This window comes from Anabrus simplex, chromosome 12, assembly GCF_040414725.1.
Source record: "Anabrus simplex isolate iqAnaSimp1 chromosome 12, ASM4041472v1, whole genome shotgun sequence".
NCBI classification, from domain to species: Eukaryota; Metazoa; Arthropoda; class Insecta; order Orthoptera; family Tettigoniidae; genus Anabrus; species Anabrus simplex.
In genome coordinates, this window is record NC_090276.1 from 70973928 (window position 1) to 70991942 (window position 18015).

The following is an 18015-nucleotide window of genomic DNA, read 5'->3' on the forward strand; positions in this document are numbered from 1 at the left end:
TATCGAGCTATAAAATGTAAATAAATGTAAATGTAAATAAACGTACATAAATATAAATAAATGTAACTAAACTAGAATAGGTTTCTTCAGTTGGTAATGAGAATATATCGATTTGTTCTTCTTAAAGCTCATTGTGATCTGGACGTGTAGCACACCGATATCTTACATATTGTTGATTGTGTGATGAGTATATAGACTAGTTAGTCGCAGCTATCCACGCCACCCTATCCTATGCTAAGCTTTTCATTTCTACATGACTACTATATCCTGTTCACCGGGCGAGTTGGCCGTGCGCGTAGAGGCGCGCGGCTGTGAGCTTGCATCCGGGAGATAGTAGGTTCGAATCCCACTATCGGCAGCCCTGAAAATGGTTTTCCGTGGTTTCCCATTTTCACACCAGGCAAATGCTGGGGCTGTACCTTAATTAAGGCCACGGCCGCTTCCTTCCAACTCCTAGGCCTTTCCTATCCCATCGTCGCCATAAGACCTATCTGTGTCGGTGCGACGTAAAGCCCCTAGCAAAAAAAAATATATCCTGTTCATACCTTGATCTACCTCTGCCGTTCTTACCGCCTACACTTCCTCCAAAAACCAACTGAAAAAGTCCTGGGTGCCTTATAAGATGTGTCCTATCATGCTATGTCTTCTCGTCAAATGTTGTAAAATCGTTCTTTTCTCACCAATTTGATTCAGTATCCCGCCATTTGTGATTCAATCTATCCATCTCACCTTCAGCATTCTTCTGTAATACTAAATTTCAAAAGCTTCCATTCTCTTCTTTTCAGAGGTAGTTATCGTCCATGTTTCACTTCCATACAAGGCAACGCTCCAGACGAAAGTCTTCAAAACTGTTTTTCTAATTCCTGTATCAATGTTCGAAGTGAGCAAGTTTCTTTTCTTAAGAATGGATCTTCCTTGCTTGTGCTAGTATGCATTTTATTTCCTCCTTACTTTTGCCATCGTTAGATATTCCAGTAACCAAGTAAGAATATTCATCTACTTCCTTTAAGACTTCATTTCTTAATCTAATATTTCCTGCATCATGTGACTTCGTTCGACTGCACTCCATTACTTTTGTTTTCGACTTATTTATTTTCGTCTTGCACTCCTTCCCCAAGACTCTGTCCATACCATTCAGCAATTTCTCCAGATCTTCTGCTGACTCAAATATAATAAGAATATCGTCGACATATTTCGGAGTTTTGATTTCCTCTCCTTGGATTGTGAGTCCTTTTGCGAATTCTCCTCTGATTTCCTTTACGGCTCGTTCTACATAACCTGCCCTTAGCAATTATATACATCCTGAGGGCTTCGGGATCGTTTGATTTTGTCGTTTTGATATCTCTTCAGATTTCTCTCCATCTTTGTCATAACTCCTAACGTATTTCTTATTTTTATTTTGTTTTCAGCAACGAAATAAACTTCGGTGATCCCCGCTACTCGAAGCTGTCGGATGGCACCCTGATGATCGAAAACACAGCCGACGCAGATGTCGGAGTCTACGAGTGTATGGCTAAGAACCCTGCTGGCGAGGTGAAGAGCCGAAAAGCGAGGATGAACTATCAGAAGGAGAGAGGTAAGTTTAAGTTTACCGGATCATGAAGGCCTAGCTATAAATTTGCATGCTGGAGATGGTGCCTTCAAGCCCCAATGTCAGTAGCCCTGAAGATGGTTTTTCCATTTCCTCGCCTAACAAATGTTGCGGCTTACGTTACCTGTAATTAAAGCCATGGGTGATCCCTTCCCAACACCAGCCCTTTTCTCCCCCATCGTCGCCTAAGACCTGTCCGAATTGGTGCGACGTAAAATCATCTTCTTCTCTTTATATCTACCGTTGTCAGCGGCGGCTGCTGCTTTAACTTGTTTCTGAGTAATTCACTTATTTCATTAAATTCGCTTCTGTCTGTGGATGTACTTTCGATAGTCGAACAGACCAATTCTAACATGGAACAAGCATCCACACAGATTGCACAGAATTGTTGGAGGAGGGCGTGGTTGTGCTGCACGGAGTTTTCGTGCTTCTCTCTTGGCCTCTTCACATCTGCGTCGTTCCCCTTCACACAGAATTACAGTAGCAGCGGTGGTCCGTCGCCAAATTGTTGGGTCTTGAGCAAGTGTATCCCAGGTTTGTGGACTGGGACCTGTCATCATAGTGTGCTTAAGCTGGTCCTTGTAGCACCTCATGGGGGCTCCACGAAGTCTGGTGCCGGAACAAAGTTCACATACAGGATTTGGCATGGAAATCTGGTATCATTCATCCGACGACATGACCAATCCATCTAAACTGATGACCAATGATGGACAATTCTATATTCTTGGCATGCGCTTTCTCAAGAACAACAATGTTGGTGACATGGTCTTCCCTTTTGATCCTAAGGATGGATCAAAGTTTTTGTTGGTGGAAGCCCTCAAAGCTTTTTCAAGTCACGTCAGTAAAGGGTCAAAGTTTCACAACCATACAGCAATGTTGTGATGACAACAGCATGATACACCATGAGTTTTCTCACAGTTACAGCGTACAGACAGGATATTGCCCAAATACAAAAAGTGGTCTACCTGCTCCAGTGAAGTATCTCGAGATGGAGATGTTGAAATGTGGATGGGTTGTGCCTGGTGAAGGTTGTGCCGGGACCTTGGTCTTTTGAACGTTAAGTGAGACCAAAATGATCACATGTACTCTTGTAGCAGTTAACTCACTGTTGCGATTCCTCTGGTGTGAGTGTAGGTGTTGCAGCATCGTCTGCATATGGCATTTTGGTTACCTTTGTAACCTGGAGGAGCCTCCTGGAGTGAAGTCCTGCTAGGTTTAAAAGCCCTCACTGAAACGATACTTCATAAAACATAGCAGTGTGTTCCCATCCTCTTATACTCAGCATTTCTTACCAGATACAGAGTAAGTCACTGTCGTCTAGCGACAATCTGTTCATCAAGGTCAAACCATTCTTGAGGCTTTGTGATGAAATTAATTACATAAAATTACTCATCATAGCCCTCCTGGTGGCCATGATCATTAAGGTGTTGAAGTCTAAACGTTCTGACACCGTGGTTAGCCGGTTCGAGTCCCGCTGGTAAAAGAAATTTCGCCATCAGAATGTTGGCCGGCAAGGTAGGGGAGGTGCTGGTATACAATTTCTAATCACTATATTGCGTGCCAAAATCCTGGATTAAATTCCAAACCTCTCTGCAGTGCTCAAATGGAGTGAGGGCATATGACGCTGTTGATGGTGATTCGTCCTTCGGATGGGGACATTAAGACTTGAGCAGACCACTTGGTGCTATTCGACGGGAGTAGGCTATGTGCCGGCAGTGGGTTTCACCCTCCCCCTTCCTACTCACATCATTCATTTTGTCTCATTAACTCATCTGATGAGGTTGACGTAAGGTATGGCATCTGGTCATAAAAACACGCCATGACAGATTCACCCCACTTCATACCCGACCCCGTAGAGAAACGGGAGAAGGGTTGGACAAGCAAGCATTAAATTACAGTACTCATCATAAAAAAATGACTGATTGGACTTCATTCAAACCATTTCCTAAACACTCCCAGGAGTAATAAGAACAAACTGTGAAATTTTCAGCAAAATCAGTCCAGTATTTTTAGAGTCCATTCAGGAAAAACAATCAAACAAACATAGTTACACTTTTATATAAATATTATACACTTTCTGCCTCCTGTTGATGCAACTTTTCTCTCTCGTGTATTCAGTGAAACCCCACTTCCGACGCACACCGCTGGACCAAGAGACACCACAGGGCGGTACCATCAAACTGTACTGTGCAGCTGCAGGTCAGCCTCAACCGGACCTCACTTGGACCAGGGACGACATTCCTGTTGTACCATCAGAAAGAATTCAGGTTTGTATTCTATCAGTGGATAATGTATCACACTCTGAATACAACATTGTCTTGTTTAGAACAAGTTGTACTGTAGTTGTCTCTACAGACCAGAAAGCAACAACTTCCTATTTCGTAACAATGAGGGCTGTTTCTTCATTAGTGGTATTATTAATTACATCTGATGTCGAAGAGATTCCTGTGTGAAACGTCTTAGTCCCTCAGTGTAGTCCCCAAGATTGTTTAGAATCTATTGCCAGCAATGTGGAAGCCAGCAATGCGTGTTCTCTGGCTGATGTGAAAGGAGCAGTCTGTCGCCTGTAGAACTTTGAGAACAGTGGTTCCTTTATCTTCTGTATCAAACCAAAACCATATGGATTAAGTTTGGAAAGTATGAGGATGATAGATGCTTCCAAACCCCATCTAGCATATAAACCAGCCACCTTCAGAGGCAGAGGCAAAAAGTGTTGTCACAGATAATCTCCCTGAAATGAACAGTAATACTGTGCATTTATGTCTGTCATTGCTGCAGATAATACCGTCACAGTCTTACGCCAGAATTACAATCACCTTCACGTTACTGGGACTCTGATGCACTTTCGACCGGTCCCTCACAGACGACATAATTCTTCACACACGGAGCATCGGATGGACAAATTCACGTAAGGTTGAGTATCAACCTGAATTGTGTATAGAAGTGAAATACTGGTTCCATTTCCCTGTATGCATCCAACAGTGTCACCACTGATAAAGAGACAGTCCTTGTCTTTTCATCAGACAGGCAATATTTTGTGTGAAATATGTTTTATAATTTTAAATGTTGAAAACATCCTCAATTGTGCCAAACGTTGAAGAGCTAAAAGGCCCAGAAAGGTTTCAAATTAAGAGTCTTGGACAGCTCTATCAAACTAAAAAAAAAAATTTCAAAAATCACTCCCGGCCTGAATGCAGTTTGTGAAAAGCAGCCTAAAAGTGCTTGTTTCTTTACTTTCCCTACTTTCCTTGGTTTAATACCCTCAGGCATTATTTGATTTTTGAAAAACGTCCACACCAACTGTACTTATAAGGGCTTAAGTGAAACGATGCATTGACTTACATTAGCGCTCGTAGTGGTGCTTACCAAAACAATGCATTGACTCGCATTAGCGCTTGTAGTGGTAGAAAAAGGCAAAATACTAATCTAATCGACCGCATAACGATGATTAAGAAAAGGATCGTAATTTTTAGGAATAAATAAAGAAAATATTCTTATACTTTATTATATTTTATTTACCTAAAATTCGTAGCTCATATCCCTAGGATGTTTTCACCATTGAGTTGCTGGTCTGAAGGACTAGAACAGTGGATTTTACTTTCATTACAGTCATTCCTACATGTTCTTATCTTCCTATATTTCAATTTACTGTCCTGCTGGACGGTTAAATAATTAAAATGCTGGCCTTTGATTCAAGGAACTGCAGATCCGATTCCCGGCTGGGTCGGGGATTTTAACTTTCATTGGTTAATCCCTGTGGGTCAGGGTTAGGGTGTTTGTGCTGTCCTCAATATTACAATTCATCTCAGGTAGAGACTCATCCTCACAAACACGCAGGTCACCTAGTCAGTGTCAACTCAGAACCACCACACCATGCTGTTATAATTCAGTTTACTAAATTAATTAATTAATGCACTTGTGTTTGTTTGTTTGTTTGTTTGTTTGTTTGTTTGTTTGTTTGTTTGTTTGTTTGTTTGTTTGTTTGTTTGTTTGTTTGTTTGTTTGTTTGTTTGTTTGTTTGTTTGTTTGTTTGTTTGTTTCAAAAACATCACATCATACATAATAGATAATAATATTTACATACAATTACGACAGAGGAGATAAAAGACAAAGATCCTTCCCCCCCCCCATGTCACTACAGCCCTTGAAGGGCCTTGGCCTATGAAGCAACCTCTGCTCAGCCTGAAGGCCTGCAGATTACGAGGTGCCATGTGGTCAGCACAACGGATCCTCTCGGCCATTATTCTTGGCTTTCTAGACCGGGGCCGCTATCTCACCGTCAGATAGGTCCTCAATTCTAATCACGTAGGCTGAGTGGACCTCAAACCAGCCCTCAGGTCCAGGTAAAAGTCCCTGGCCTGGTGGAAAATCAAACCCGGGGCCTCCGGGTAAGAGGCAGGCACACAACCCTTACACCACGGAGCCGGCAAAAGACAAAGATAACAATTTAAATAACTTTAGCCCAATACCGTATTTAGCAATCAGAGCTTGCAGACATCAGATCATGAATGCTACATCTTGCAGGACATAGTCTACATTGGTATAAGTGTTCCATAGTTCGTTGAATTCCACAGTCACGAATGATTGATGACGTTGTGTAACCCCATTTCTGCAAATTATCTTTTGACCTTGCTACTCCTGATCTGAGCTATTTAGTGTTTTCCATATAGGTCATTCTTCAGTGAAACCGACAGCTAGATTTTCTGATGGTGTCATCCAATGGTGTTCAGATCTCATCTTCCACATAGACATTTGAGAAGCTTTCTGTTGACCAATATTATCCAAAATAAATTCCTCATCAATCATGTACCAAATGATAGTGTAATCATTTCTTGTAATTTGCTACCTGGAGCTGTAGTCAAGCTGCATAACATTTCTTCTGTTCTTTTATAGATTGGTGCAGATGGAACTCTTACAATCACAGACATCCAACGAGAGGATGGAGGGACGTATAAATGTACTGCTGCCAATTTTGTGGGGAGAATATCATCTGTGGCACAAGTTCGAGTAAATGGTAAGGGATAATGGTTTTGACAGTTTCATCAACTAAAGTGTTGTCTTAAAATCTTTGTGTCTTCTCTGTTAATACTGTTTTCTACATCATCATCATCCTAAACCATCTCCAGTTTCCCGGGTGTGGTATATGAGCCTCCTCCATCTCATCCTGTCCTTGTACCATTCTTCCTCCACCAACTTGTCCCAATCATGACCTCTCAGCAGTACATCGCTCTTAACTAAATCTATCCATTTCCTTCGTGGCCTTCCCACGGGTCGTCTTCCTTCTACCTTTCTGTCAAATTCCTTCCTTGCAGTCTGTTTACTGGCATCCTCTTCATGTGACCAAACCACTTCAGTCTTGATTTCTGAATCTTATTGAGGAGAGAATCATCTATTCCTACTTCTTCTTTAATTTTCTCATTCCTAATCTTGTCTTTCCTAGTTTTCTGGATCATAGTGCGTAGGAATTTCATTTCAGCTGCCTGGAGTTTGGAATTATCTCTATTGGTCAGTGTTGTGGTTTCGAGACTATACGTAAGAATTGGTGTATAATAGGACTTGTACAATGTCATTTTTGTTTTCATGGGTATTTGCTCATCCCACAACAGGCATCTTACCTGGTGGTAAAATTGTGTTGCCTTATTGATTTGATTGTTCACCTCATGTTTTGCCAGATTGTCATTTGATATAATGCTACCCAAGTATTTGAAAACTGGGACGCTGTCCAGTTGAGCTTCATTTAACATGACTATTGGTTCTGCTCCTTCCCCATACACTTTCATCAACACTGTCTTGGTCTTGCTGATGTTTAAACCATATTTCTTAAACTCCTCATTCCAGCTTTGTATTCTCTCTCCCAGTTCCTCTTCTGAGTCACTCCAGATCGCAACATCATCTGCAAATGTGAAGGCTTTGATATCTCCATGTTCTTTCCTTTTAATAGATTTCATTACTACATCCATCCCAATAATAAATAGAAGTGGTGACAATGAGCTGCCCTGCTGCACTCCTCTCTTTGTTTCAAACTAGTCTGACAAACCACATCCTACTTGAATACAGCTTCTATTCCCACTATACAACATTTTCACTTTGTCTATGAGGCTGTCTTGCACTTGAAGTTCTTTCATGCATTGCCAAATTCTTTCCCTTGGTACACTATCGTATGCTTTCTCAATGTCCAAAAATATTAGAAATAAAGGCTTGTTCTTCTCCCAGTATTTTTCCATTAGCATCCTAATTGCAAATATAAGGTCTGTAGTTGACCTTCCTGGTCTGAAACCATACTGCTCTTCTTCCAAAATTGGTTCAACAATATCTCTGATTCTGGTCTCTATTATTTTTTCCAATATTTTCAGGACATGAGACAGTAGTGTGATACCACGGTAATTAGTACATTTTCGTTGGCTTCCTTTCTTGAACAGAGGTACAATAATGCCCATCTTCCAGTCCTCAGGAATTTCAATTGTTTCCTCTTCATGTCTTCTATTAGAATAGAGAGAGTAATGTGTTTATATGTGGAAAATGATAATTGACTTCTCTTAACTGTTTGTACGTTTTATCATTTATTTATCCACTTATTTATTCCAAGTTACGTAGTAATAACTTGAGGGAACAAGTAGGATTAAGAAGAATTAAAATTAGGTTTTCCCAATACAGTAGAGTCACTGGAAGCTCAACTCTCAGTAAATTAACATTCTGTAAAACTCTGTATCTGATTTTTTTTTTTTTTCACAGTGGATAAATCATGAAATTAGTCCTATAATTTTACAACTCTAATTACACTGGTAGAGCGGTAGGCTAGGGGCAGTAAATTTTGTAACATTCTCTAACGTATAAGAAATATATTTATTGAACGAATCAATGACTTTGCGCAATTACGGGTTGCCACAATGGACACAGTAAAGCATATCAGGATAGACAATGTTTCATCACATAGAACGATAGCAATTATATGGATTTTTTTAGATTATGGAGGTCCGAACAGGTGAGATTTCAGGATGTGTACAGATCCACGTATGGTGGTGGTTACTATTCTTTCAATGCTGTTCATAGGCAGGTCGAATTTCTTCCAGAATTCTATGAACAAGGCAGATATTGTCCCACGAGCACCAATCATTAGGCCGATAATCTCTACTTCATTCAGCTGGTATTTATTTTTGTAGAACGGAATGGCAGGCGTGTAAATATTCTGCTTTTCAAGATGAACTTCAGTAGACTGGCCGACATGCTGCTCAAATCCTGTTGACTTGATTATATCTTATAAATATTTCTAGAAAAGTCCACCTTTTGATTTTCTTCAATAATAAAAACAATTTATTCACTTATTAAAATATACAGTAATTGTGTCAACTAGGACATGTAGAGCATGCAAAATTCTCTCTTTCTTTTCTTTTAGACTCCTCCTTCATCGTGCAATAAAAATCATTCTACATTACGGATCTTTCACGAGTACATTCAAGTTGTTCTTTTTGCCAGTTTGATTACTCAAGAACTTCCTTCATTGAATTTTTTGAGAGGACTTCACCCCAGTCCAACCAGCTACATAAAAATGTAATGCATTGCTTACATAACCCATGAGGGATTGCATCAAAAAGGTTACATATTGGGTTACGTGCAATCGATTTGACCAGGGAGTATAAAATACCAGTATTGTGTTTGGTTTTCTTTTTTTTCTTTTTTTTTGCTTTATGTCACACCGCACAGATAGATCTTATGGCGACGATGGGTCAGGTACAGCCCTAGCATTTGCCTGGTGTGAAAATGGGAAAACACGGAAAACCATCTTCAGCACTCCCGACAGTGGGGTTCGAACCTACTATCTCCCGAATACTGGATACTGGCCGCACTTAAGCGACTACAGCTGTCGAGCTCGGTACCAGTATTGTAGTAAAACGCATTCTATCTTCAAGGGAAAATATGTCCATGAAATGAAATACCAGTTTTTATAGCAAAACACATTGTATTATAAATCAAAATTTATCCATGAAACAAAATACCAATTTTCTCACAAAACGCATTGTATTGTTAAGTAAAAATATATCCATGAAACAAAACACACAGCAGAACACATCATATTATTAGACAATCCCACCGTGAAACTAAATACTAGTTTTTGTAGCAAAACACATTGTATTATTGAGGAGAAATATATCCATGAAACTCACAAAACACTTCTATACTGACAACAAAGACTGTGGACGGGGAACGTCAGGGTTCGCGTACAGTGTAAAGGACCATGTAATAAGGCAACACCAGGAGTCGCGCACGGTGGAAATGACCGGGCCTACACAAAAAGCTTTCCACTGACCGACTTTTGATGAGAGTGGGAAACAGCAAACATAAGCACATGTAATGGACGAGTGCATTAAAAGGTACAGGAAGGTATGAAGGTTTATACCATGAAACTATTTTGAAGGAATGAAATACGTATGCGCCCAGTCTAAAAGACAGTGATGTGACCCCTCACAGGTTAAAAATATTCCATTGTAATTTTAAAATATCTACGCTCATTAACCACAAGTTTTTAAGGAAGTTTTAAATAATAAATTTTACTTCAAGTGTAATTATGCTAATATAATATTTGCCCTACATAGGCTTATTTGACTGTCCTTCAACATCAAGACTATGTTTTTTTAAGACTTTTTTATTGTGAATTTTTTTAAGACAGACAGACATCTTGTGTCATATAATTTTATTTAATGTATATTATCTTTCCTGTGTTTTTGGAATTCTTCTCGCTCATTAAGTAGCTGAAATGTCTGAGAAGAAGAGATGAAACATGTTCCACTTGACATAATTGTATTTAAATAAGTGAATACATTGTTTTTAGTGTTTAAAAAAGGAGGACTTCTCTCAAAATATTTATAAGATATAATTAATCACCATAAAAACAGGCTTTTAACCATGAAATTCATTTCATGCAATGACAAGTGACTTGTACAGGGAAAATCCTACATATCCCCAAGTATAGCTTTTGAATGTGGGACAGTTCACTCAAATTACTCTTCACTTACTGAATTCCCTTCTATTTTAGCCAGTCCTTACATGAGACAAACTTTCCTCTGAAAAAAAATATATTATAAGGATTAAATGGTTTGCAGTACTTGCACAAATTTATTTCAGTTAATCTTTCTGTTGCTATTTTTAAGTGATTCGTAGTGTGAAAAAGTTTACATGTTTAACGCAATGTTGTTTTATCAGTGAAAATGTGGAGTGAGAAGAAGAGAAAACAAAACACGTGACTGCAGATATCAAACTGAATGTGATAAAGGGGAAAATGTAAATAAAAATGCAAAGGATGTAGAATTATTTTAGATTTGGTTACATATTTTCTTTTTGCATCTAACTTTGAATTGTACGAAATATAAACCTTTATTTCTTCCTCCTGTTAAATACCTTATTCAACCTCCCTGAGGGGATTACAAATTCATGTCAAATTTACCTTAAAAATATACATTTCAGCCCTTATTTGCGAGTCATCTTCAGCGGACATTTTTAAGATACAGCTTGTATTGTACTGAGCTGAAAACAATCTAGATATAATATAAAAATTCACAGTTATGATGCACTCCACATTAAAATTCACAAATAGTGGAATTAAAAGTTTTTGTGACAAATCTTGCATTTTTGTGCATTGTGCCAAAATTTCTATTAAATTATTGTGTGTTCTGAAAGTAAATTCAGTTTATTCAAAACAACTGTTTGAGAAAATGTATTCTCTGATCTTGAGTGTATATTTGATTGTACTGGCAAACATTGTCTTTTGAGTGCGTGCAGACAATTCTTGGTACTTGTACATTGTAACATTGAAGTTATAATATTTCAGTATTTTAAAATAACCTGAAGTGAATTTTATATAACACATCCACAAGTCCTTTGAAACTCAACATTTTTATAACTCGAGTTAGGTACTGGCTATATGATAGATAACTCATAGGTCGAGTCTGCAAAACTGTACTGTACCTCCAATAAATGGAAGTACAGTACTTAAGAAGGGAAATTATTATGTGAGGGCGATTACTGTTTTAAGGGGAAGTAAAAACTAGTACAACCATTCTTACAAATTTCATAATCCCTGCGACAATATTTTCTACACCGTGTGCATGGGGGCAATAGAATACTAGCACAATTAGGAGATAATCCTTTCATAACTTTAACCAGAAGAGAAGAAGGAAGATATCAGACCCTTCAGTATCAGCAAAAGATACAGAAGAGCCTCACCAAGGTCACAAGGGAACAAGAGTTAATGAATGAGAATTTGAATTTTGAATTTATTGGTTAGAATATGCCACTGAGGCTAATGAACCCTTTCATGTAGCATCTACATTGAAAACAATACACAGAACAATTATTAGAGAGAAAATTAAACTAAAATCTGAAGTTTGAAAACTTATGTAATATTTCTCTACTTGTAGCATGGAAGTGCATTGATGTGGCATTACTCATTAAAAATATCTAATATAAATCTACTTCCTTCTTGATATTATTGTTTTTCTTTAATGTTTATAATCTAAATTCTTCATGAAATTATCATTGAAAATAATAATTAATAAATCATTATTAATAAATAATTTAAAAGATATTTTGCAGCAAAATCTCTTTTATTCAATATTAATGTGAACAAAAGAATAATAACCTTCTCTAGACTGAAGGATTTAAGTAATAGATTTGCATGGCTTTCTAATCATATTAAAAACTGATCTATTTGTCTCCTGTTTGACAAGAAAATAGTTGGAAAATTATTATTTGCTCCCCTACAGGCAATTTTTGTACCAAACGAATTAACATCTACGAAGCACCGAGATGGTAGCATTTGAAACAATGCATATATTACTCTAAATATCCTTCAATCTCAAGACATGTTGTCTTACATTAACCAGTCAGTCTCAAGTACCTTTTATCAGGGAATTTGAAGCTCATTATTACTGTCACATATTCTAATATACGGCACATGATCTTTAGTTCAGATATTCATCCATTGTCAAAATGGTATATGACATCTCCTCTCCTAATTTCATCCCAAGCACCAGGAGTCTTCTGAGATGACTTCATGTGGCTTTTCAGTAGCATAGTAAACACATTTACATATTTACTTAGCTGTTCAACTTAAACGATGCTTCATAGAAGTATTTTCAAAGTCAGGATCAAGAAAAATTTCAAATGACCCTGAGGATTGTCTTCATGTAATGTTTGTAGAAACGTTGCTCAATATCATCTCGGTTTCAGTGAAAATATTAATCCACTGCTCAAGAGGCCTCTTTCTGTCAGACTTGCATGGACTATTGACACAACTCTGAGCCTTATGCTCAATGCAGTTTATGCATTTTGACCAGATACAATAAAGAATTAGGACTACAACCTCAAATATTTTTATAATGTTCATAATGAATTACAACTTTCACTATTACATTTTAAGAGGTACTTTAGAAACACTTCTAATATAATATGGAGTTAAGGTGGATAAGCTGTGGTTTGTGGTTGTTTGGCTATAAATTATCTGTTAAACTCACCAACAATCGAATCATGTTTACCAGAAATAAAATCGGTTGTTAGGGTATTGTTGAACTTTAATCTAGGATTGTAAACATCTATGTCCTCACTCACGATGAAATTCCCTCACCATTTAGAGACTAGCTGTTATCACTGGATGCCTAATAAGTTTTAAATACCATTTTCAGAAATTCAGTGAACGGAAAAAGTTACACAACACTACAATACTATGCAAAATCAAGCAGTAAACTTGTTGAATTATGTAATTTTATTACTTTTTTTGCTTAATGATTTTTTAAATAAAATGGAAATACTGTATTTTCCATCCAAGGAATTGTAAATTGTAGCTTGTATGCTTAAACCTTTGTAGATTGTAACACAAAAATGATAATGTCTGTTTTTTTTGTTTGAATGAATAAATATAAGAAAATAAAACTGACTGCCATGGCCTTAATTAAGGTACGGCCTCAGCATTTGCCTGGTGTGGAAATGGGAAACCACAGAAAACCATCTTCAGGGCTGCCGACAGTGAGGTTCGAACCCACTATCTACCAGCCATCTCGCCCAGTGGAGCATTTTAATCAATTCATATAACTTACATTTAAGTCATAAATACAGTACCCCGATCAACATTTCGCTGAGTGACGGAGGAGAGCTTCATAATTACAATAGAAGTCACTCCTGCCTTCCCTGTCAAGTATGTTCACTCTCTCGCTTCACTGTGATGTAGGCTTGCTACGTGAGCTGCCCGGCCGCACTGGGCTAGCCTCAATGGGGGCCCAGTTGAGCACCTCTGGTATAGATCCATAAAATTACCTGTTTCCTCAAATCATTTGTACAAATTTTTTATTCCTTGATGTGATGCCGTTTGCTTTTATTGTGTTTCACCAACATTGTAGCATAAAAACATCTTGATCTTTGGTGAATAGGTAATTCGTTACTAATAACAGACTCATCCCAACACTATATTCAGTAGCAGTGCAACTTTGGGGAGGGGGGAAGACAATAAACATGAACAGTATAGTTGTTAACTTACACCAGTTACACGTGGAATTCTTGTTTCTCGAGTTATGGCATTTGTGCATATGTTTATGCACAAACATCTGTGCAAAATGAGAACAAATTCTTGAGGAGAGCAACTTTTATTTCATCCTGACTTTGCTTTTAATTACCAGATATGGGTGGTGTGATCAGCACAGTGTTTTAGCTGCCTAAGCAAGGGTTAGAATTCCAGAGTAACCTTGGTTGGAATTTCCCTCTGAAAAACCATGTGATTTCAGAAAGGGTATGCAGCCTCAAACTCTCTATGGAAACCCAAAACAAGCCAGGGTGCTTCTAGCAACTCAAACTGAAGAAAGTTTAAAATATCCCATATTTGTTTGAATGAATAAGATTTTGCTGCGACAAAGATTTTGGAGTCTGTTGAGTAGTCTTGTACTTTTTTTTCCATTGCCTATTATTTTCTTGCATTCATTACCTTGTAACATGTGGACTCCTTCCCTATTTCTTTAGAATTATTGATAACAATATACTATGATATTTGTGTGTTTTGTCTTGAAGTGCTTTGTTAATTTAATCTATTGGAGTGTTGACTAATTTAAATATTTGTTTCTCTCTATTTTCCCCCCTGTTTAGAAACCATATCACATGCAGAAGGTAATAATTAATCAGATACATAGCATCTTACTGTAGGTAGATCTCCCAGCACAGCATGCATGCATGATTTTGTTCATGTAGCACATTATTTGTGATCTCAGAACCTGACACATGCAACCTAAGCAGACATCCTGAGAAGCCCCATGTCAGTGACTGCTTAATAGCATATTATACAACAAGCCTATAATGACATTTATTAAGACAGGAGTATGTTTATGAAATTAGTGTAAGTAAGTTTTCATAATTTTCATACAAGCTTCTTAATTACCATTATAGGCAAGATGCATATGACTGCTTTTATTTGACCATACTTAAATGTCTAGGTTTTGAGTTTTTACAATATATCCTCCATTCATCTGGCTATTTGCATACTCACAAGAGCATACCTGTATTGGTTAACATGCATTTATTTTAAAGTAAGGAACGTTCAAGAAAATACGAGTTTCTGATCATGTAAACAAACTATGCTACAGTCACCTCTCATGAGCATGTTGTTTCCTAGAAGAATGGAAATAATGCTTTCATGCGAGCTGTACTGTGATTTTGTGGAACCGAAACTGCTACCGGGGAACAGGGATAAGACAGTCTCTGGAGAAAAGGAGAAGATTTGCGACAGGTTCTATGCATAGTTCCAATATTATTGGTCTGTTATTGGAAATTTTAAATTAAAAAATTTTCAGCTAGCATTATTGTGATCTCAGAACCTGACACATGCAACCTAAGCAGACATCCTGAGAAGCCCCATGTTGGTGATTGTTTCTTAGTTGCCAGCATTGCACTTTTGTAAGTTGCAGTGGGTGGTGTGTAAGAAACTTCTACACTATCCAAAGAACTTTCGGCACCACTGGCTAACGCCAGGCTGCAGCACTTCCTGGAGACCCTAATTACTCACTCACCCCCAGTCAGGTGCATTACTCAGGCTTGCTAGACCAGGCTAATTGAGTGAATGGTGTGTAGGTGTGCAGCCTTTCATGCCTTGATGCCTGGCCATGTGCTCATTTCCTTCATTTCCGGTAATAAATAAATTTGCCAGATGGGGGTTGTCAACGGCTGATTGAAACGTAAGTCTGCTATTCCGTTTATGTGCACATTTGTGTATCTGAAAGAGAGAGAGAGAGAAAGAGAGAACATGAGTACGAAGGAGAGAAATGTTGCATACCCATTTGAATAGAACATGAGCTGCCACTGTTTCTTACTTTTTGGAGAACGAAACGGTGATGATTTAGCCTGTTCTTGAATATTGCAACAGATGGCAGGCATGATGTACATTAGCATCAACCATTTTGTTAGCCATCACCTGAAAGACTTACTGTAGTATGCACCTGCTAGGGGTGTGTTTTACAAGAAAATATCCTACTAAAAGGTTCCATCTTAGTCAGTACACAGCATGTCTTAAATAAACTTTAAGAACTAAGATTTTTTTAAAGGTAAATGTTTCAGCCATTTTTGGCAATTTACAACCATAAAAACAAATGATAAAGATAAAAACGATCAGAGGTCCATGAACTGCGCATAGAATTTTTCATACATCCTCGTTGATTTTTGCGGTAATAAACCAACGCTTCTGCCGCAGTTTCTGGCAGTTTTAGTGATATGACATCGGTATCACTCTCAACTTATGCTTGCCATTTTAGACCACTACGATTGCTGCTTCCAAGACTCAACAATCGTTCCACATACAATATTAATATCGGATATGGTTAGTTCGAAATAGATTGTTGCAATAATAGCCATGTTTTAATGAATGGCAATACTTTAATGGATGTCATTAAGACACAGCTAAATCACAAATAGTATGGTCAAACAGAAAAGTCAGTAATGACTAGGTTATAGCCTCTTAATATGTCTGCCTACACAAGATTTTTCAGTCCAAAAATTTACACTAACATTCCTATAGGTTAGAGATCTGAAACATTGCACGTATATTCTACAGGATGATTGGAATGTAATTTCTTACAACTTCACTAATTATTGTAGTGTATCAAGGTTTTTCTTGTGGTCTGTAAAATAGCACAGTGTTAAAATTCTACTTATACTAGAGCTTTCTCAATCAGCTTATGTAATTGTCTGGGAACAGCCTCGTCTTAAAGTATTTGAGGACACATTAGAGACTGAACAAAAAGCAGCCTCCGAGTAAGGAAATGTAGTGACATCAAAACATTTTCTAGACAAGAGAAATTCTGCTACGGTAACAGAGTAACCCTACAGCTCAATGTAAGGCAGCGGGAACTATCCTGACACCCTGACAACTATTGTATTTGTTCTGCTAGTCATCATTGGCTACTAACCACTGACCCAATGGGTATGGTCAGACGAGTTGACCCACAAGGAAGAAATATCCCTACAATACACAGTACATGGCCAAGAGTTTGAAGACTTAACAGCGGATAGGTGAAGGAGCTGTGAGAGACTATCAACAGCATCTGTTCTTATGATAGAGGTGGCCAAGTTATTACCCAGGGTTGCCCTGCCTGGTAAGCTGGTATTTTTTTTTTCTTTTGTGTGTGTGTTAGATGGCAATCAGAATAGATTAATAAACCCAAAAATGCCAAATCATTGTTGACATTTTCCCAAGCAGACACAATTGGTCAAACATCCTCAGGTATGGTCTGCATCTCAAATACAGAATTGAGTCTGTCCTAGACTAGATGTCATGCCACATAATTTTGAGATCCAAGGGCATTTATTTATCTTTCCAACAATGACCCAATGACTTGTGATAAGTAGTAATGAATTGGGTAGATCACAAAATATTCTTTGTACAAAATACAGCTTTACAACTCCAGATAGGATGAATTGGATACCTTAAATATAGAAATGTGCAAAGTGCCCAAACAAAACATTTGAGATAATGTAAAAAGATGTTTTTAAAAGAGTATTTTTTGCACAGATTGAGTTCATATTTATGTTGCTGATAGACAACAGCATACATAAACTAGTTATCCACTAATAACACAAACATACAGTTGCTCTCTGTCAATTTGTGAAAAGAGGTAAATCAGTTGTGATTCTTCTTCTGAAGTACTGTTTACCACACATCTGCCTACAAAACTGCCTTTGCTCATCATTTGGTAGTAAGTAAGATATCATTGCCAGTTGATCACCCTTCTTTTAGGCAGAGATTAACCAATGTAATGTTCAAATTTCGAACAATGAAGACCGCACATTGTTCACTGTTAGACCTTTCTTGAGTGTTTCTAAGTTAGGCCAAAAAACTTTAGGATAGGATAGATTACCTTCTTTCAGAAACTTTTTGTTAAGGAACCCATAAGCTTTGATGC

General features: G+C 37.9%; 1 protein-coding gene across 1 annotated transcript in view; it reads left to right on the forward strand.

Annotated features, from left to right (window-relative positions):
• Positions 1-18015, forward strand: part of Pxn (Peroxidasin) — a 296390-nt gene that overhangs the window by 218229 nt on the left and 60146 nt on the right. The window contains exons 8-10 of the mRNA XM_067156835.2: positions 1410-1576; positions 3710-3858; positions 6485-6605. Of these exons, the coding sequence (XP_067012936.2) occupies positions 1410-1576; positions 3710-3858; positions 6485-6605 (437 nt within the window). The remainder of the gene's footprint in view (positions 1-1409; positions 1577-3709; positions 3859-6484; positions 6606-18015) is intronic.